The 22,472-nt window shown below is 41.5% G+C and overlaps 2 protein-coding genes across 3 annotated transcripts; one reads left to right on the top strand and one right to left on the bottom strand.

Moving 5' to 3' along the window:
• Window positions 1-6,541: 6,541 nt before the first annotated feature.
• On the bottom strand, window positions 6,542-11,189 carry LOC146546457 (serine/threonine-protein kinase NIM1). Of its 2 annotated transcripts, XM_085265562.1 has the most exons (4): window positions 11,080-11,189; window positions 9,236-9,538; window positions 8,628-8,896; window positions 6,542-7,615 (listed from the first exon to the last, which is right to left on the bottom strand). In XM_085265562.1, the coding sequence occupies exons 1-4, from the start codon at window positions 11,099-11,101 to the stop codon at window positions 6,863-6,865; spliced, it is 1,347 nt and encodes a 448-aa protein (XP_085121688.1). In that variant the 5' UTR covers window positions 11,102-11,189; the 3' UTR covers window positions 6,542-6,862. The 2 variants fall into 2 exon arrangements, with proteins under 2 accessions (XP_085121688.1, XP_085121687.1); XM_085265561.1 differs by lacking the exon at window positions 11,080-11,189 and having other exon boundaries at window positions 9,236-11,052.
• Window positions 11,190-13,175: 1,986 nt separating this feature from the next.
• pole4 (polymerase (DNA-directed), epsilon 4, accessory subunit) lies at window positions 13,176-15,542 on the top strand. Its single transcript, XM_085264753.1, has 4 exons — window positions 13,176-13,564; window positions 14,545-14,629; window positions 15,060-15,101; window positions 15,267-15,542. The coding sequence occupies exons 1-4, from the start codon at window positions 13,316-13,318 to the stop codon at window positions 15,278-15,280; spliced, it is 390 nt and encodes a 129-aa protein (XP_085120879.1). The 5' UTR covers window positions 13,176-13,315; the 3' UTR covers window positions 15,281-15,542.
• The last annotated feature ends 6,930 nt before the right edge of the window (window positions 15,543-22,472 follow it).

The raw sequence follows: 22,472 nt of genomic DNA, 5'->3' as shown, positions 1-22,472 counted from the left end.
AAAATAAGCAGACAGAAAATACATATATCAATCACCTGGATCACCTGTGGAGAAAGGAAAAAGAGAAAACAAGCAGAAGAAAAAAAAAAGAGCAACATAATAAACAACATCACGATGATCTATGGGAATATCACAGTAAATACTAAAAATTATTGTGCAGCACGTAAGATCGACAGCGCACAGTGTGCTTTGAGGTAGGAGCCAAAAAGGGTGTAGTTTGTGTGTGTGATCACCCGTGTGTACACCTGTGAGCATGAGCACGCTTGTATTTAAAAGGTTCCTTCATGTAATGATCTGTTAGAGGGTGTGGGGGGGGGGGCACAGCCCCGTCCTCCAGGGCTTGAAGCAGGTGTGGAGGAGATCAAAACTCCAGACATCCAGAGGCCCCCAGAACACAAGAGACCAAGGAAGACCAACAGAGGGGCAGCTGCGCCACTGTCCCAGAAAGAGCTGAGGAGAGCCCCAGATGAGGGGTCACTCAGCAGCCGCGGAGCAGAAGCCAGGGGGGGTTACAGTGACGTGCCCGTGAGCTCTGCCGGCAGCCAGCTGTGCCTGAGTGACCGAGCCCCAGGCCGAGAGGCTGAGGGCACCCCACCCCTGAAGTGGCCCGAGCGAGCCCCAGGCTCCAGGCTCCTACAAGCAGCCACCAAGGAGTGAGCCGGTGTGTACCTGGACCCCCATCCCCGGACGCAAAGAACCACCAATGCACCGATGTCTGAGGGAGTCCGCCACTGGCAGGGGAAGTGGTGGTGGGAGATAGGCCTCCATACCTTGGAGGGCCTGAGATGTCCCCAGAGAGGTGGCGTCTGATACCCAACCTGACATATAGACACAGAAATACAGGCACACACATATACAAACATCCATTCCCCCCCTCATGCTCTCATATGCACTTACTCCACACTCAACCAACGTGGAGACAGACATAAAGAGACGCTGTACACCCGATCACACTCCCCAAGCGTACTCTACAAACCGGGTCTAGGTACCCTTGCCCCTGGAGCAGGAAACTGCACCCAGACCCAGGTGGTGTTACCCTTTTCCCTGCGGTGGGGAGAAGCAGACCGCCCCGACTCGGCAGCAGCAGGGAGGCCCCACATTCCAGACCCCAGTCGGACGGCAAACTCCTCCTCCTAGCCCCCCACTCCAGCAGGCCGCAGAGAACGGGGGTGAGAGAAGACTCCAAACCTCCCTCCGCCCGCTCATATGTAGTGTTGATGCATGTGTGTTCTAAGGTGCATTTAAAACCTAGGAGGGCATGGAGCTACCTGCCAGAGAGCAGCATGTAAGCGCATAGCCCCTCCTGATAGCCCTCAATGTCTACGTGTATTTAAAATTGAGAGGTGGGCAACGACGCCAGGGGTGAGGTGTACACCCTGATGGTAATTTGGATTCCGTGTATCGTGCCCACCCCCAAGATCCTATATGTATGTGTAATGAGAGTGTGAGTAATGTGAATGTCTAAATTGTGGGATAAAATTGAGGCACAGGCAGCCAGAAGGGGACAGAGGGGGGGGATGCCTCCCCTGCACCCTGGTGACACACCTTTACCCGAAGGCCCTGCATGTGTGGGTGATTGTGGTGGAGCAGGAAGGGGGAGGCAGCTGGAGATGGAAGGAAGGGAGGGGCAAGTGACCCCTCCCTGAGGCCAGCTCCCACACTGACCCCAGTAGGCACCCCCATACTCTGCAACCCGCCAGGGAAAGGGGTCCCAGGCCCATCCTGACCGGGGCCCAGTTCAGCAGCGCCGCCTGGCCCCGCAGAGCCCAGGACAGCCTACACGACCCCACCTCAGAGAAAACTGCACCCACCCCTTCATCCACTCATCTTCCAGACTACACAAGACAATAGACACCCAGGCTGAGATCTTCCTCCACCTCTCCTATATCTCCTCCTCCTGCAGAGTGAGTTCCTGAAGAGAGGAGAGCTCCTGCAAGATGTAACAGCCTCCCCCACCAGTTGAAGAGCCCCCCAGGTGGCTCAATGCACTGGCAGCACCCCGCGCCAGGGCTGGGCCCCCATACACCCAGCCGCCCACAACCCGGCAACACACCAAACAGGACCCAAGCCCCAAGGCCCAGCCAGGGCCCCAGCCCAGAGATGGAGCACCCCCAGAACCCCACGCCCGTCCCGGACCCACCCAGGGGCAGCCAGGCTACCAGGTCAGTAACACACATCCGTCAGCACAGACCCTCCCCCAGCCCCGCTGCACACAGCCACGAGAAAACAGTCACCTAAGAGCCAACAGAGCCCTTAATAGGCCATGACAGCAACCCCGGGTTGAGCCCTCCAAGGAAGGTGACAGCAACTTATTAAATAACCCCTTGTTACTGCCAAGGTGTGCAGAAGAGCAGTTCTGAATGCACAGCATGTCTAACCTTGAAGCCAATAGACTAATCCTGCTGGTGGTGCTACTGTAATGGTAGGGGGGATGTTTTCTTTCTATCGGCCGTGTAGTACCAGTGCTGTGGTGTTGGTACCATTGGGCTTACCTGAGTTTTGTTGTAGACCATGTCCATCCTTTTATGACCACAGTGTACCCATCTTCTGATCGCAGCTTCGAGTAGGATAAACCTCCATGTCACAAATCTCAAATCGTGTCAAACGGGTTTCTTTAACATGACAATGAGTCTGTTGTACTCAAAGGAACACCACAGACATCACACCTCAGTCCAATAAAGCTTCTTTAGGATGTTTTGAAATGGAAGATTTGCGTCATTGAGGTTAAGCCGATAAATCTGAAGCAACTCTGCGATGCTATCATGTCAATATGGGCTAAAATCTCTGAGGCATGCTTCCACCACTTTGTTGAATCTGTGCAGTATAGAAAGGAGGCCTAACCTGGTACTAACAAGGTGTACTTAATAAAGTGACAAGTGAGTTTAGCATGTTAGGAAAGAATATATTCAAGACCTCCTTAAAAGGAGAAACTATTATATCACCAAAACTGGCCTCATTGTGCATTTTATCACCTCATTTTGTTTTACAGCAGCCTTTTAATTTATTTAGGACAAGCTTTCCTTTTTGGAGGAATGTTGCTTTAAGGTTTATATAGATAAAACACCCACACAGAAGTCTACAGATTGAAACTTCTTTACATTTTTACGCACCATGTGTGAACAATAAAGTTTACACAAAATGTATTTGAATAAAATTCTGGCACAGGTCTCTTCAGCATCAAAGGATCACAACATGTGTTAATGGAAGCCCCAGTCGACAGCGAATCTGATTAATTAATCTTGCAGTACAACCAAAAAGCAGAAAGTGGTCTTTTGAGGGTCCAGGAGGTCTGGGGCCAACTGTTTTCCAACAGTTTATGATCCAGCCTTGCAGCTCCTGCAACATCTGGCAGCCGGGGACAACGTTCATCCCTCACACATCGAGACGTCAGTCATTTCGAAGAACGTGATGGATGTATTGGGAAATGTCTCCAGACGTCAGCACCAATTTCAGGGTATCATGGTCTATCTAAACCACATGTCCCTGAGTGAAAACACAGCCAAGTATCTTTTTAATCAGGTCCTTAATCCTCCCACACCCGCACCCCAAATCCTCAACTCACATTTTTTTCCCTTTCCTTTTATTCAACTGTTTACTTTCAAGCTTGTGCGATAGTGTGTGTAGACATGTTCGACATGAGGACATGACATTAGCCTCCATAAAACAGGAAGACTGATCAATAAACTACACGAGCAGGCAGAAACATTTTTCTTCAAAAACGTAATACTCACTCGTTTGTTTGTTCTCTAAGTATTTCTGGGGCTGATTCGCAGAGTCAACAGTTTAGTTAGTTAGTTTAATTTCTTCAAGCTGGAACAAAATCCTTCCTCTTCTTTGTTCACTCAAATGTAGGACACAAAAAATGGAAAACTTTGTCTTTAATTTTCCCAGCATGGAAGGATAGTCGGCTTCATCAGTGAGTTGCTCAACAAATTTTGTCATAATTTAGAGCTTAACTTGACCTCTTAATACCAGTGCTTGGTGAAGAGAAGCAGACGTCTCTATATTTGACACTGTGTTGATAAGACCACTGAGAAATGAAGATATCTGAAGCTGGAAAATTCTCTTTGAATATGAGTATATGCTCTGCTAACACTCACGGGTCAGTGCCCACTGGGGTGACTGGTTTTAACTGCTGATCCCAGTAGATCAGAAATTATTATGTCTTTAACGCTGAAATCCTTTCAATGAGATAATAATTTAGCTCTCACATGAATCACCAAGTTCAGATAAGGATGCATACTTTAGTGTTGGTGTAATCAACAACGGTTGAGTACAGGAAACAGACAAACTTCATTACTCGTCCTCATAAAGCTGCCAGAGTTTCACAATCGATTGTCTTCTCGGTTCAAATCATATTTCTGTGAGAAAAGTAAACTAGTTAATGTTCAAAGAGCCGCAGCTAAACTCTGAAGGTGAATGTTGCTCATCCTCCTCAGTTTTTACGTGACAGACTTTAAACAGCTGTCTGTGCTGCAGGTAACAAAAGTGCTGAACATTTGTTGTAGTTTTAAGAAATTAAACCCTGAGACGTGTTACGTCTTGCTCCTATTTGACAGACACTTAACTTTCTCTTCTTTCCTTGGAAGAGCGCTCACATTCAATGGCTTCAAACAAACAAGCAGCTGTATACTGAAACCAATCAGTGCAGATAAAAGCAGCTGGCTATGCAATAATAAATATAAATTAAGGGTCTTTGTTCATGCTGATATCAAACTAAAACTAAACCATTTATCATGTCTTAAAGTGAGGTGGTTTAAAAGGTAACGACTTTGGGGAACTTTTATTTCTCTGGTGGAGAGATTAGGAAAGAGAATAAGCAGGGAGGTGCACATACATATGTTTAACATGCAGTCCACTATAATTGCAGTTTTCTTTGTTTTCTTTTGCAAAAAACCTCATAGTTAGTACAAATTGCCCATATTAGGAATGTACTGTTTACTATTTCACAACCATCTCTGCTCTGATTTGTCATTCATTCGGAGCTCAGGGGTTCTCTTTTACTGCCAAGTACCATTTCCAACAAATGCAAACTTGCTTACGAAGACAAAAACTTGGCTCTTTGTGATAATTCCAGAGGATGAGTAAAGGTAAAAGCAGAACATTAATAATGTGAAAGTAACAAGTGTAAGAGAAGAGGGAGAAAAGCAAAAAGAAAAAAAGACTAAGACTTTGATTATTATGTGATCATATGAGCAAATTCATAGATTTGTCCTTCTGGTCTCCGGCTTTACATCGCACAGAAAAATCTTCTGCTTTTGTTTGGTGAAGCTGAGTGATATGCCACGCTCATTTATCTTTGAATGTAAACTCTGGTGGAAAACAAGCAGCTTACTTTGCAGCCATGCCCATGTAACCTTTTGAACCCCTTTTTTCTCAATGTTAAGTTCACAAAGAAAATTAGCGATTAGATCTGTGAGCAGTTTAATGAATGACTCTGCTGAGACTTGATGATAAGAGCTTTCTCAGGTGGAAATGATAACAGACACTTATTGCCCACTGGTACTGAACAAGAGCAGAGTCATAAATAAACAGCGAGTCAGGACTAATTCTTGGCACTTGTTCGGATCTTTGTGATCTCTCTATATGTCTGCGCTTGCCCGCGCAGTGTGTTCACATTCTTGTGCGAACAGGCTGCGGGTTGAGGGCTAAATATTTTATTGCAAAATATAAAGCTTATGATAGTGCCAAATACCCATCAGAAACAGAGCAGGTGTGTGCAGTCATTGACAGGACTGACGTCAAGTTGTAATGTTACTGGTCCCAGAGCTATACCTGGTTTAGAGAGACTGCTGTACCCTCAGGGAGAAGTGCAAGTGATGGGAAAATGAACCATCATTAACTGGAGAGAGAGCCAATTAGTTTTTATATGCACTTGGGGTGAAATGACACGTTATGTTCGCAGTGCACACTTTCATTTTTCATAAACTCCTTTTACCGAAAGGGCTTGAATTGACTCCAAAGTCAGTTCCTGAGAACTGGCTCGAGAGTCGAGGATTTATCGAATTTCAAGGCTTACAAATAAAGAAGATCTCATTTTGCATCCCAGTAGAAATTGCAGTTTTTAACAATATAAATCTGGAGTCTTGCATGCAGCAGAACGAGACGATCACATTGTCCTGTGATAACATGCCTCCTGCTGGAAGGAAAGAATCGGGGGAGGATGTCCAGATGAGGAGATTAGAGGGGAAACAGTTTTAAATTACTGTTTGAAAATAACTTTATTCTGTTTAATGAATCTGGCCTTAATCTTTGCTAGAATTACTGATACAGCGTGGCTTGAAGCTCAGGGCAGCATCCCTGGAGGATTTATGAAAACATTGCTTTAAAATGTGAGCAAACATGAGAATAATTTACAAAGATATGAAAAAGATAGATATAATAACACCAAGGTAAACTCTCAACATTCATTGTGCGCTTGACTCTCCTCCTTAGTGAACAACGTGAACTGCATTTATAATCACTTTTACGTCACATGCATACCCAATGAAGGCATTTGAGGCATTTGCTGTAATGCAAATGCGGTAGGCTAATTTTACAATTTATTTTTTGTTTTCTCTCTTTTTCTTATATTTCCTCCTGATACACATTTTCTTTTTTACTTTCTGTTGGGCCAAGCATGTTCCCTTGTGGCTGTCTCATTAGGCTTACCTGGATTAGGTCAGATTTATGTCCTGACTAAGAAGGATTGGAAGATGCTGATAGCCATTTAGTGATTGATAGGTGTTTTGCGTCAGTAATCTTGCCGTTGGTGATGTAATCACAGGCATGTAACATAATACCTGGACTGCATGAGAGCGCACACATGTGATAAAGTCGCTTTGGTGCCACAAATGAAGGAGTCCGGTGCAGCTCTTTGTCGTTATAGTATTGCACATACAGTGGAAGGATTGTGTTTGTCAACTGATGCTGCAGACCACTTGCTCGGACTCTCGTACTCATCTGGTTGGAGCACAGAGTAACCCACAGCCTCGACCAACCTCCTCTTCTGGACTCGATGGAGGAGGATCCGATAGGCCCCTGTCAGTGGATTCCTGCAGTCCAAGCAGGGGTTATTCTGGAAATGAAGCGCCACGACCCCGAGATCCGACAGCAAACTCTTTACCTCTTGCTCTTCCACGCACAGAGTCTGATTTGTCTGTGCAAAGTGAGCAGGAGACAGTGGCAACGGCGTATAGGGACGAGGGAACTCAATCCCCTTCAGCCAAGCACTGTCTGAAATCTGCGTTAAAGAGGAGCGATCAACAGGCACAATCCGCAGCATGCCTTTGATGACCAGCTGGCACGGATCTGGCACATAAGAGGGGATACGGTAAGCCCCCTGGAGGATGCAGCGCTTCAGCCTGCCCAGATTTTCCCCATAAAAGGGTAAAGTTGCTGTTGTCATGAAGTACAAGAGAATACCTAAAGCCCAAATGTCTGAGTAACGTCCGGAGTATCCCTTTTCCTTAAAAAGTTCAGGAGCAGCGTAGGGCGGAGAGCCACAGAAGGTGGTGAGAAGCTCAGCAGGGCTGCTCTCTGTGCTGAAGCCAAAATCCCCAACTTTGATGCAAAAGCTGGTGGTGTAGAAGATGTTCTCCGGTTTCAGGTCTCGGTGGATGATGTTGCAGTCGTGCTGAAATGTGACACACACATGGACAATTTTAGAAAGAGTTCTCCTTTAATGCTCACAGAGAACGCCAGCGCACTGGTTTATTTCTGCACTGTGGGGCAAAACACTGATATAGCAACATTTCTTTGCTTCATCTTATGATAAGTTATTAATGCATTTGTGTTGGATATCTACATTTTGATTTAAAGAGGATCGATTTTTCACTCTGCTCATTTTGATTTTTGGACCCTATCAGAATAGCTTTGCAGTCAGTGTCAGAAGTCAGTTTGTGTCCGATTGACTGAGGCCACTCTGACATTTAATATGAGCAGCTGCTAGCACTTAGCTGATCCCATTATTTGAAACTTTGCCCACTATAACAGCTTAACTAACCTATTGTGAAGAAAATGAGACGCTCAGAGGGGATAAAGACGGACAGGGAACTAATTAACTATTATTATTATTATAACACCCACATGCACTGATGAAGCATTGTTTGGCCTGGCCATTCCAGGATACATTTTCCTTCTGCTACACAGATGTGGCTCATGTATCGAAATCTCCCGAATCAATAATTTTTACAAAGAAAAACGTTATTGGGAGCAGATATTGTGAGTTACTCATGACTCAGACACCTAAATTACATGCTTATCATCTGTCTACACTGCAACTATCTATAATACACTTGAACTAATATTTATTTATAATGCATCTTCTGGTTTTAGTTTATTTTAACTGAATTAGTGACTCTTAAACTGTTCTCTTTGTTTACTCATCGAGTGGTCAGTGGCGCGGTCTCTGTGCTCTACCCTGCATGTCAAAGTATCCTTTAACACGATACTCAGATTTGACCCAGTTTCACATTCTCATCTCTACTTATTGTTAGAGGCCTTAAGGTTTCAATCTGATCACGTAAGTCTGGCACATTTTGAGTCAAGCTGGGATTTTTTAATTCATTCCATGCTTTCTCTCCACATTTCAATCAGCGAACATATCACAGACTCATGCTGTGACCAAGGGTGAAACCGAAGCTCACCATGTGCTTAACAGCAGAGATGATTTGTGCGAAGACCAGCTTGGCTTCCAGGTCGTTAAGCTTCCCCCTCGTGGTGATTCGAGAGAACAAGTCTCCACCGCTGCCGTACTCCATGACCAGATACAGCTTCCGGCTCGTCTCCATCACCTCATAAAGGCGCACTATGTTGGGGTGGCACAGCTTCTCCATGCAGCTGATCTCTGAGGAAGTCAGAGGCTGTTTCTTCTTATCCAGATGCAGCTTGTCCATGATTTTAACAGCTACTCTCTCTGAGACAGGAGAAGGGGAGGGAGAAGGCTTAGCTGTCAGTGACAGATTTAAAGAAGGTCTGATGAGGTTAAGGACTGAAATAAGGACGGATGTACATTTAGGAGATTTAAAACAAGAACAGACGAGACGCATCTGATCAAAAGGAGGGGAATTAGCTTTTAATAGGATGATTGTTGCAGCGTTTTTTAAAGTCTGCACTGATTTATGGTGCTCTTGAACACTTATTCAGAACACTGGAATGTGAGTGAAGCAGGAATGAGTTTGAAACACATAAAAAAGATGACTAACGGTGACTGAATAACTGGGACGAACATCCTAAATAACTGACGGTTCTTTACCTTTCGTCAAGGCATGGATGCCCAGCCTAACTGTAGAGAAGTTGCCTTGCCCGATTTCTCCACGCAGCTCGTAAAAGCCGATCCTTCGACCGAGCACGAGGTCATTGACGATCTTCTCGTTGTGGGTCATGTCATAGACGATCCTCTCAAACGGAGACTGCGCTCTCCTCTCTGCGTCAGTCAGCTGCGGGGTGGCACACGTGGCAGCAGAAGCCAGGGGCTTGGCTGGTTTTTGCGTCTTCGGAGAGTCATCTTTGGATTTTTTGCTCGTTTTCTCTTTCGGCCATAGACGCATTTTGACGGCTTGGAAGTAAAAGCAAAAAAAGTGTGAAAACGTTGCAGCAGTGCTGCGTGAAATAGCAGAAATATTAGGATTTCCTTTAGATTTGGACCGAGACGACATCGCTTCTTAGACAAACACCTTTGTGTGTGCAAGTAGAGCTGTATGGGACATGGATAATAAGGTTGACCTCCATGCTAACTTACCTGGTATGTAACTGTACATCCCACATAAGTCAAAACATCAGGTCTGTATTCTGCCTAAATTTAACCCGAGTTTCTATCTGCACTTTTAAGCTGTCAGTGGATATTATTGAAAATGATGCTATGATAGACAAGAATGTGGCAAACTGGGTTTTAATTTATTTTGCTATCACTCATCTGCTTATGTTATATTCTTTTGCTTTAGGAGAACAAAAACAAAGTATAATCTGAAATGAATAAAACTGAATCTCTTCTCCTGGTTAGAGCTTCCACTCACACCGTTTCTGAAAATACTAACATTGCACCTCTGCGGTGTTAGTGTTGTGACCACTATGCAGGAAACAAGATTTCTGGATCACGGTGTGTTTTCATTTTTAATGGACAAAAGCAGGATGTTGACCGTTTTTTCTGCTCTGGGAATTGAAGTTTTCATTTTTTTGGACACAGTTCTTAAGAATCAGCACGTTAATTAAAAATTTCTCTCAAACAGAACAATGCTTTGGCTCGAACGATTGCCTCGTACGGCGTTTCTTTTGTTTTTACAGGAAATTGTGCAGTACAGTCTGAGCATTGCATAGAGTCTCAAATCTGACCCAACAGTCAGGTCAGGTGCCAGACCGGCTACTTGAATCCTGTGTGGGCGTCTTGGAGAGCACGCATAACCTCTCAAAAACGACTGTGAGCAAAATGAACCAGCCAGTCAAGTATTACCAATAATAATAAACAAATATTAAACATTACAGTGTGATTATGTTCTTCCTCCTCTTGGACTTTGTCGATCAAATATAGCCGAGGATTACTTGGGTTTTTTAGATGGAGAATTAGTGCCATTTAGCTTGCAGACAGCTATTTATAGGATGCTAATGAAGACTAGACTGGCAAAACAAGAATGAACAGAGTTGCCAAATTAGGATTACACTTCCACGCTGCGTATGAAACCGAGCAGGCAGATGATTATTATCAGCATTTGGATCCATGTGAAACTGCTTTTCTATTATTCTTGTTAAATCTACCTGTAAATGTAACAGCTTGTATGACTGGAGCGATGTAGTCACTGTGAAAAATAATAGCAATGAATGAGATTTAATGAGTAGCTTTGAATCATCTTTTGTGGAAAATTCACATATAAGAGTGGAGATATATTCAGTTGCCAATCTGGCGCTTCTGAAATAAAATAAAATTTTAAATCATCCAAATATGGGTTTTCTAAATCTAATCACCAAGGCTACAGTTGATAAGATATTTTATACAGATGATTTAAAGTACTTTTTAAAAAAGTACATCTAATTTTAAAAACAACATGAAAAAGAAACGAATCACATTAGCTGATCAATAACAGTAATAAAACTAAAATATTTTACCTGTGAGCTGCGAGTCCTTCATATCTCTTCCTCAGAGTGTAACACCTGACTGTGGCTGAACATGTGAATGGAGCTTCAGTGGACTAAAGCAGTCCTCACAATCCTATTAACAGAGTGTATTAGTGGAGTGCTGACATGACCTGACACAATGGAAATGATGCAAAGATACTTTCAATGAATAAAAATAAGCATGCCTGCTTTCATAATGATGATAATGCTCATGTAACTTACACATGAAAGCAAGTTCGTGGGCGTTCTTTTCATTAGACCATATTTATTGTTTGTCAGATGGCAACGTCAAGCTCTGACAAAAAATATATAAAAATATTATAAATAAATAAAAACTAAAAAGTGTTTTAATAACTTTCTGGAATAAAATAAAGTGCTAATGAAAACAGCTTCATACATTAAAATATTCAGGTAAGAAGAGTTTAATGTGCTATTTAGATACTCTATTGCAGGTGGACTGGAGCCTATCCCAGCTACTATAGGGTGAGAGGCAGGGTACACCCTGGACAGGTTGCCAATCTGACACAAGGCTAACACAGAGAGACGAAAAACTATTCACATTCATCCCTGTGGGCAATTTTGAATCACAAATTAATCTTTGGACTGTGATAGAGCCAGACTACCTGAAGAAAACCCACGCAAACACGTAGAGAAACATAAAAGAACTAGCAGATTACTAAAAGCCCAGCTTTAAGCTTTAATAGCTCTTTAAGCTCTTTAACACTTTAAAGCCTGAACCATATTAAGTATATTAATATAGTGATTTTCTCAAATAACTGCCAGAAAATTATTTTGTTTTGCAAATATAGCGTTTAGGGAACCTTCTGATGAAATAAGAATAAATTAATTAATATTAATTAATTTAATATTAATATCTTATTTGCTACATCTGGCTTTTTTGCCATTTATTCCTTAAAAATGCATATAAGGGAAGATGTTTTTATTTATATAGGCAGAAGAAGAAGGTTTGTGGGTCTAACACTGTACTCATCGGCGAAAGTGACAAGTTACCAGAGAGTCATAAGCATTGCAGATTTTGGTGATTATGAGGGAAACTATCACAAGGAAAATAAAGCGGCAGTATATTCTGAAATAGAGGTTTTGTAGACTTTTGATTTTTTTTTTTTCAGTTTTACACAGGAGAAAATATGATGTGAAGAGACACAGACATATATGTCTGTCATAATTGGCTAAAAAATGCTAACATTGTCAGATATGGATGAAAAGAAGGTTTGAGAATCTATGAATTCATTCAATTGAAACTCAAACACTGCTGTCAGATAAAACAGCAGCTGAAATAACAGAGAATTAGTTAATAGAGACTATCACATGAGACCATAAGAGCAAACTTCAGCTTCCCATTAATCATGCTGTATTCACATAACAAGAGAGAGCTTAAAAAGATTGCAGGTGTTGTGATATTAGATGGTAAAGTGTTCAGCCATAGCCATACACCACATCCACACTTGGATGACCTCTGTGTCAGCTGATGAAGGAACCCACACAGTGCGTTGAATCTAACAGCAACAATAATCATTAAAAATAGAGCTAATACTGGACACCAGAGACAAACAAAACTTCAAATGAATACAATTTTACTGACTTGTCATTAAAGTCTTTATAAGCCATTTATATTTCACAATAGAGTTCACAATAAGTTCACAATAGCGTATACTGATGCACATTACTATGCAGTTGTTTTTAATAGTTTGTTCCCACTGCCCCCTAGTGGAAATATTGAGGAGTACAGTTGAGTTTTCCCACTTTTTGGTAAATGTCACAAAAAAAATAACATTTAGCGCATACACAAAGTAATGTAAAATTACAAAGTTATAAAAACGATATATTTTAACCATACAATAGCAAAGTGTTATTTGTGGCCAACTTCACCTGCGACTTCGTGTCTACACTCGGACCCCTTGGTTAGTAGGGCTCCGGCTACACCCCGCTATCTAGGCGGCAATGTGCGGTGAATGACGTTTAACTTTAGCCAATAGTGAGGCCTGGATTCACAATCTGTCCAATCACCGAAGAGGATTAGTTGGCGGGGCCTGCACTCACTGACGAATCAGCGCAGGCCTTATCACGAAAGCCCGGAACCACATGCTGGCGCGCGCCCGCTGCTGTTGTTGATGTTATTATCTGTGACATGTAGCTATTAAACTATAGTCGTTTCTACGTGTGTGTTTATTTCTTAAGTCATATAATTAGCGCAAAATATCAGAAAATGGCAGCAACAGTGACGACGAGTCTTGTGACCGCAACGGAGCACGACCCTGACCGGTGTGAGAGTGAGGAGGAGACCCGCGGGGCCGAGGCGGAGGACAGCGGCCAGCAGCAGCAGACGGGCCCAGTCACGGTGAGCCACAGCCGGCTGTCCAAACTCCCGCTGTCCCGCATCAAGGCTCTGATGAAGACCGACCCAGACGTGGCCCTCGCCAGCCAGGAGTCTGTGTTCATCATCGCTAAAGCCACGGTGAGACCACTGATATCCTAACCGGTCCTGGTAACACGAGTGCTGACTCTATATGACGCTAACAAACTTAAGTGCAGATAGTAAATAATCTATTTTCTATATGTTTCTAATTCATTTTAGTTTATTTATCAAATTACTGAAATTACTGAAGTATATTTAAACTTTAGTGTAGGTTAACCTTTGGAATAAACGCAGAGTTTACTCATGTTAATGTCTAACTAAAATGTTAGAGTCAAACTGAACAATCATCATGCTAGATAGGGAATGAAAGCTAGTAGAAGCAAGATGGGATACATGTGTGAATGAGAGGGAGACAGGTGTAACAGTAAAGCTGCAAGGAGCAGAGGTAGTGAAGGTAGATGAGTTTAAATACCTGGGACAAACCGTGTTCAAGAGAGGTCAAGAAGAGAGTGCAGGCAGGGTGGAAGTGAGTGTTGGGAGACTGTGTGACAGAAGGATAGCAGGGAAAGGGAAGGTTTACAAGGCCTGGTGTCAGTGAGATGTACGGTTTGGAGATGGTGGCGGCAGGAACAGAGCTGGAGGTGCTCAGGTTTTCGTTGGGAGAGACCAAGAGGGACAGGATTAGAAATAGAGTGTTTTAGAAGGACAGCTCAGGTTGAGTGCTTTGGGGTTAAAGACAGACTTCAGAGACAATGGTTTGGACATGTTCAGAGAAGAGATGGTGGATATACTGGATGCTGACTGTGGAGCTGCCAGGCAAGAAGAAAAGAGGAAAGATCTTAGTGGAGGTTCATTGATGCGGTGAAGGAGGACATGCAGAAGAGCATGCTAGCAATAGGGTGGCATGGAGGCAGATGATCTGCTGTGGTGACTGTTTAGGGAGCAGCCAGTTGTGCAAAAACAGTTGCATTTCAGCACAAATATATTTTATCAGTGGCTTATGTTAATAAAAAAAATCTATTTCTGATCGTTTCTCTGGTTCATTTTGAATGATTTCTTTTTGGTTTCTTTTTGTACAGGAATTGTTTGTTGAGATGATCGCCAAAGATGCTCTAGTGTATGCACAGCAAGGGAAGAGGAAAACTTTGCAAAGAAAAGACTTGGGTAAGTGGATTAAACATGTGCTTAATTCCATTTAAAGTCTACTTGCATAAATAGAAAATGGGCTGGTGCTTGTATAGCATTTTCCTGTTCTATCAAAGAACATCAAAGCACTTGTGCCTGTGTGCTTCTAACCTAACCGGGGCACAGTCATCCTCCAGCGGTGATCAGTGTCTTACCCAAAGATAATTATACAACCTGCTTCATAAGCCTGAATTTGACAGTTGTACATATTTCTCAGAATAACAACTACATCACGCTGAGATTTGACTTGAAGAAACAGGACGTGCTTTAATTTTAGGCCCCTGTTCCTTTTCTGTGACTGTCATTGCAATACTCAGCATTTTGCAAAATGTTGCAAATTCACAATTATATGACACCATGAGTAAAACATATTGTGATAATATGGTATCATTTGTTTTCTTTTCCACAGACAATGCAATAGAAGCCATAGATGAGTTTGCATTTCTTGAAGGTAAGCCACACAAAGACAAAAGTAGAAAACAACTTTTAAAGTTGTCTGGATTACGATGCTGATTGAATTCGTCACATGCACAAAATTCAGTATTCCACTTAATATTGAATTTATTGGCTCTGTTTTGAACCAGAATATGTTTTACTGACTTTATTTTTTCTGCAGGCACACTGGATTAAAGACTGCTTCAGGAGACTGGTCAAAACTGTTTGCAACCATCCAAGTTTTTATTACAGGGTCATAATTCACTGTTGGAAACTTTCTGCTACTTTTCTAAGTCAAAATCTGAAATTCAACATTTATTAATGCTTTTATACGATGGTTCCTCAAGATTTTTCATGCTTAACTTTGAAGACTTGTGATGGAAATGTGTACATTTTTTGTATATACTTGTGAAATACTATTCACTGTACAAGAAATAAAAGTATGTAAACAACAGAATGAAGTCTGTGCAGGTGTGTGTCACACTCAGCATTACTGGTAAAGCTGTAAGAGTAATAATATCAGGCTTCAGTGGAGTTTTCCAATTTAAAATCTGCAGAGTGACATTAAAAGCAAAAAGATTCGTGCACTGCAAACTTGACCCCAATTTTAACTAGTTTTTCAGATCTCCCAGAGGTAAACAAGAGATTAAGCATCTTCTGAATAAGGTTCAACATAAGAAAAATGAATGACAAGCACTGTGAGCAACACTCACAGCTGAGAAACTGAAGTGCATACTTTAAATTCCTTTTTTACTCCTGCACAGTTCAGGGGGATGTATTTTTGTTTGTTTGTTTGTTTTTAAAGCAGCCTGCTCTAAAGTAAATGTGCTCATCCAGTGATGTCAGAGCTATCCAGGGTCCTGCCCTTGCTAACACATTTGTAGAATTTCCTCCTTGTATTTAAATAATAGAATAACATCTTGAAGTTTTTGGAGACAAATCAGATCACCAATTTTTTTTTGTCTGTATAAATGTCTTGAGCCGTCTCTTGTCTCTTTATGTTTCACTTCTAAGAAATCAGACTTGTAATAATTTTAGTGGTTTTGAGAGCAGTTCTGCAGGCTTTCCTTTCATATTGACTGCTTTTTCACTCATTTTCAATCCAGTCCTTGGACGTGAGCTTTTTCAGAAGAATGTTTTTTTATTAAGCCAGTTAACACTGAGCTATGAATCATTCAAACATAACAAAGGCGCCCAACTCAAGCAACAAACTGGTGTTGTGTATAAATATAAAAGAACACTTGGCAAAGAACCACTTTTAAATAGTATGTTTTTGCACTTTGTTACACAATCTGTTCCCTTTTCTCATGTTCAATCTATGAAAAATACCACAGTTTCACCAGCATAAAATAGTATTTATAAAACTTATGTCAGGATGGTTTGCTGTGTGTCCTTAAAACATTTCAGGAAATTGGTTCTGTGAAATTCAAAAGAAATTGCAGGCTTAAAAACTATCCGATCAACAGCACTTGAAATTCATGTCCTTAAGTAAATGTGGCCCATCAGCTGCTCCATCTACTGTTCACTGAAGCAGGCAGAAAAGGCTGAGGTATGCCAAATTACATAAGAGCTGGGCTGAAAAGTGATGAATCCCAATTTGACATTTTATCAGTGTGTTTGGCGATTTTAAGGAGAGAGGTACACTACTGTCGTCAGCCATCTGTAAAACAATGGTGTCTCTTTCATGGTTTGGGGCTCCATTTCTGCCAGTGGTGCTGGAAATCTGGTCAAACTGATGGAATTATGAACACAGAAAAGTACTACACCATACAATACCATCTGGAAAGTGTCTGATTGGCTTCATTTTTCAGCACGACCGTGATCCCAAACACACTGCCTATGCAGTAAAAGCATCAGTCATAAATCTGTCTCCCCAGAGCCTGTTAACTGTTTTTAAAGGACTTTAAGGGATTTCTAAATGTCTTTGTTGTTTACCCTTCCCTTGAATCCTTGTCTGTTATCTCCCAGTGGGGACATAACTGCAGTAAACTAATTTGTAGTAAAGAACGTACTGAATTAATTTTGTTTGATATTTTAAATTTGTGGTGGAAAAAAGGCTACTCTCAGCAGAACGGCCTTTACTGATGTTTACTGATGCCCCGGGGTATTTTGGCTCTACAGCAGCCTCAAGGTCAGCCTAGTTTTTAGAGTTTTCGACTGCATCTCCTGAACAATTATTTCTGCAAACTTGTTCTTGTCAAACTTTTCATAACAAATAAAACTGCAGGTGACACATGAAAGATGCTCTGCATTTAAGACGATGGCGTATTATGTGAGATGTTTATTTTTTCAAATATTACTAAGATAATTCTCTTGGAATAAATATTATGTCATTACCATTGCTGGAACATTGAGTTTTGGACTCTTACAGAGCACACCGCAGCCAGTGGTGAAATGTTGAAGGTCAGATTTCTTGTGCAACACAGCGACCCTCGAGTTTGCATTAGGAATGTGTCTGGATCTCTGTGGACATAAGATGTGTGCTTTTCTTCTTGGCAGCAATTTTTAAACATATCCAGAGTGTCCAGTTTCTCACTCCAGGCTCAATCAAGACCTTTTGAGTTTTGGTAGTGCGGATTTTCAAAATAAATGCTCGAGTGTGTTTAAGCAGATTTTCTAGGTTTAGTGTTTCGGGTGTGGGGAGGGGGGGTAATGAAACAGAGCTGTGTGAAGCACAGATATTTGGGTCCCGTCAACTCCCTGCAGAGGAATGCCTGACTGGCACAGGGGAGCATGCGGTGCTCTATTCTAATAAAATATAATCGCATGTTGAAGCATAATTTTATTTCCACAGTCGATTAAGACATTCCATGAAGGAAATCTCATGTGAAGATAAAATGCAGAGCTTTCCCGTGTCCAAAGCAGAACATGAAATATGAATCCAGGGCCGGTTGGCCTAATGATTCGCTTTTATAATAATGGGGGGAAATGGCATGCTGGGATAAGCTTTAACCCCTTGGCTTTTTAAAGCTTAGTTATTTATAACAAACTAGTAAAATTAAAGTGGCATTTAATACAGCCAAGACCTCTTTTCAATTTTAAGAATTTTAATTGCACTTATTTGCATTCTTTTTATTTAGATATGCAATGATTACCATAAAATGGACACAATAGCTCTATCACAAGGTTAAGCATAGGATTTTGCAATGCTCTCCACATGCTGGCATTGACAACATGATTTTTAGCTGCTGCGGGGGAAATAAGTATTTCTCTCCCTTTTTAAGTCATAATTTTAAACACTTATGAAAAAATGAAGGAAAGAAGTATCCCCTTGGAAAATATGATTTATTACTTGGATTAATTCTTGTTGGCAAGCGGAGCTGTCAAATGTTTCTTGTAGTTGGTCACCGGGTTCGTGTGCACTCAGTGGGGATTTTTGGCCACTGCTCTTCATAGATCTTTCACAAATCCTTAAGTTTTCTAGATTATCACTTAGCTACACAAAGCTTCAGCTCTCTCTATAGGTTTCATACCACTCACATTACTGATGTCACCAAAACAGTCCATTTGTCAATATCCTGCCCCAGTCTTCCCTCACTTATGAAGGACACCTTGAGATTCTTGAAGTTCTCCATTGGGGGCAGTAACTTGTCTCTGGATTGGAGTGAACACTCCACCCTTTTCCAACTGAGAACCATGGCCTCAGATTTGGAGGTTAAGCTGCAGGTGCTGCACAATCCTGTACCCTTTGCAGATTTACATCCCCAATGCACAATGCTGCCACCGCCTGTTTGGTAGGGATGATGTTCTTTGGGCCATAGTCAACAGTCATTTCTTTCTAAATGTTCAGAGCCCAATTTTGGTCTCATCTAACAACCTTGAAACGTTTCTCCGAATGGGCCTTCTTGAGCAAGTTTTCAAACCACAACCTGGCAACTTGTCACCATTGGTTTTCTTGGTGAGCGGGGTCCTGCTTTGCATTCCTAGGGTTATCCCTTGTTGTTCCCATGATCACTGATGATGCACATCTTGGGGTACCAGCCTGAGGGCGATTGACAGTTACTCTGTCTTTCCTTCATTTATTAATATGCACTCTGCAATCATGTCTCCTATGTCCTTAGACAGCTCTTTGGTCTCTCCTATGGTGGTGAGGTTTAAAAAGGAATTGCAGGTTATAACTTGTCCTTGAATTTTGTGCACTCATTTCATTGGAACTTTTTGCTCAGTATTTTAAGCACAAAAAACAATGAAAAAAATGTGCTGTGCTTAATTCAGTTTTCAAAATTGCATTCCACGCCGCTTGTTGTCTGTTTTGTACACCTCCCAGTTTGCTGCCTTGCAAAGATTATATCAAGCATTTGCCCCCCTGCATCTTATCCCTTACAAATCCCTTTTTGGGAGCACAGTCCGATCTGTTAAGACCGTGTGTCCAGTTCAGTGGGTTGAGCCCTCCATCATCTTTTGGAGGTCAAACTATGCCTCTGTACAACTCCAGCTCTTAACATTACTCTGGTCACCCCGATCGCTCACTGCTGTTATTTTTATTTTTGATTTCCCTCGTGTTTCTGGGTCGCCACACCTTGACAGGAGATATTTAATCACTGCAGAGATATCCGTAAAGTGTAGGGCTAACAGGCAGACCTGTAGTCATGTGGAAGGTATGTTTTTACAGCTGAGATTCCAACCTGATTTCTTGGGTCAAATTCTTGAATCCCCCTCTCTTTTACATGCGCACGCACACACACACGTACACAGCTTTACCCCAAACACACCCCTCAGTCAACAGTCTGCATATTTTCATATCCAGGGTTCCATAGGAGACATTTTGTTGCCATGTTGTCTGAATATTTCTTGGTATGTTGCAGTAGCCAAAGGATAATTTGTTCCTTCTTAAGATCTGTTGAGCCACAGGAACTTAGACAGCCCCACATCAATAAAATCCAACAAAATGTGTCCATTATATGTGCTACATTAGTGTCTAAAGCAATATTTCTCTACATGAAATGCAACTCATTGTTCCAGCACTGCCCTGCCAGCATATTGAATGTTTGTCTAATGCATTCTTTTCTAAAGTACAGTAAATCCAGAGTATTTATAGTAATGAAGTTTGATGGGTTTGAATTTGCAAGCTTAATTTGTGTGACAAGAAGGGAAAATATCACCTTTACCCCCTTAAAATATCCATATAATTATTTAACGGCTCTTTTCTACCAGATTCACCCAAACAGTTTTTTAAGCCTTGTCAGCGCAGAATGAGAACAATGTACATTACATTCCTGTGTCAGCTTTGTTTGATGATACTTCATGTTTCTCCCTGCAGATACATGGCCAAACCTAAATAGCAAGGCACCATGTCAACTGAAGTCCTTTCATCTTCCCAAACCATCAACTATGAATGTCAGGCATTGGTGTCAATCCAGCACGAATAACTTGCCACAGCGGATCAGAGTAAAGCACAGTCATGAGACCCCGCTACGTTTCTCTTTGACATACGCGCTCCATGTTAGTTGTCAGCCTGGGTATGACGTGATAGCTTTTGAACAAACAGGTGATATTTCCTTAACGGTGTAACAGAGTAACTCCACACACACCTAGAAATGATCACTACAATTTATTTTCACATAAATTTTCACACAGCGGATGATGCCAACTATGAATTTCAATTTCTAGGCTTGCACGAGTCCAAAAACATTCTTTAAATATGATAGCTGTGATATATTGTCTGTGTATTATCACTTATTGTGTACCACACCTATAAGAGCTATAATTCTTCTTAATAAGTTATTAGTTTTCCAGACACGTTAAGTGCCTTCAGCCCTATGATGTGGGAATATTTGTGCATCTGTCACACTTAATCCAGCCTTTGATTGATCACTTTATACAATGTTGCTGGCAGCCTAATCAGACTTTGACAAAGTGTGTTTGTCATTTTTCTCGATCATAGGGCCAGTTCAAAGGAATACCTTCCTGAGACAGATGCAGGCCTACATCAGTTTCTCTAGTTCCTGTCTGTATAATTAGATCCTGATGTTGTTTTCTGTTGAAGTCTCCCTGTAATGGATGTGAGTGTGCTAACATAGTGCCTCCAGCGTATTCGTGTGGTGTTTGGTTAATGAAACAAAATAAATGAAACAATGTTTTATAATGATTTATGGTTAGAAAAGGAGAGACTACAAAAACATTTAGGACATATTTTCAAACATCTGAGTTACTTTATTAGGTAAATTTATAACATTTACTTGGTGACAAGTTTGCATCAGCATGAGCCAAGGCATGCAAACGAAATTATAGTAAGAAAACCAGACTAGAATTAAAAGGCCTCAGATTGGTTTCACATTGTTGCCAGATTTTCTACGAAGGTCTGGACTTTGACTGAGCCACTGCAACGTTCTTTTGTTTTTCAGTTGTAAATTTGCTGCTGTGCTCGGGATCATTGTCCTGCTTGCGTGACCCGACTTTGGGCCAAGCTTTAGCTGTTGAACAGATGGCCTTACATGTAACTCTGGGTTGCTTTGGTATACAGAGGAGTTCGGAGTCAACTCAATGACCGTAAGGTGTTCAGGTCCTGTGGCTGCAAAACAAGCTGAAAGTATGAGGTGTTCATGCTGACAGCCTGTGTTTGGTTTGGGCTAAATATGGCACTATGGCCAAAACCGTGTCCTCATCTGTGGAAAGAACACTGTTTCAGAAGTCTTGTGGTTTGTTTAGATGTAATTTCACAAAAATTAAGCTGTGCTGCTATGTTTGTTTTGAATGGAGGAGACTGTTTCCTAGCAACCCTTAGAAACAAGCTATGGTTGTTTAGTGTTTTTCTAATTGTACTACCATAAAGTTTAACATCTAACATGCTTAATGAGGTCTGTAGAGTCTGAGATGTAGCTCTTGGGATTTTTGCACATCTGACTCCAAACAGAACCTCTAAAGCTTCAGCTTTTATAAAGGTGCTCACACTTTCTGATAATCAGTTAGCAAGTGCATTTGACAAGCAGCATGGCTGCCACTTACCATCTGTATTCCACCAACAAAGGTGCTAGCCCTTTGTTTACTTTTTGAATGACTGCTTACAGCGGTGCATCATTAGCATAGAAACGTAACGTTAACATGAAAATTAACAGTGTAAGAGGCCAAGGAGCTCAAAATGAGCAGAAAAAGGGATATTAAGCATGTTAAATGAGAAAACTTTTTTCTTTTATGTAGCAGTTTAAGCCTTTAAAGCCTGAACCATGAAATATCATAATGTTTTGTGTTTAATGAACCTTCTGATGGCAAAAAAGTAATAAGATATTTGTATCAGATTTGCTACATCAGACATTTTTTTGTATTTCAGTTTTTGAAGGAAAAAAATCACACTGATGATATCTGAATAACTCACAAAAACTTGGCTTTAAAGAGTTAAAGGAGCATAAAATGTATCTAAAAAAAATAGATTTCATGAATCTGTCTCAGA

This window comes from Mchenga conophoros, linkage group LG23, assembly GCF_057382185.1.
Source record: "Mchenga conophoros isolate Kocher_MC1m ecotype Shallow Benthic linkage group LG23, M_conophoros_male_GT1.1, whole genome shotgun sequence".
NCBI classification, from domain to species: domain Eukaryota; kingdom Metazoa; phylum Chordata; class Actinopteri; order Cichliformes; family Cichlidae; genus Mchenga; species Mchenga conophoros.
This window is presented reverse-complemented; position numbering and strand designations above follow the sequence as displayed.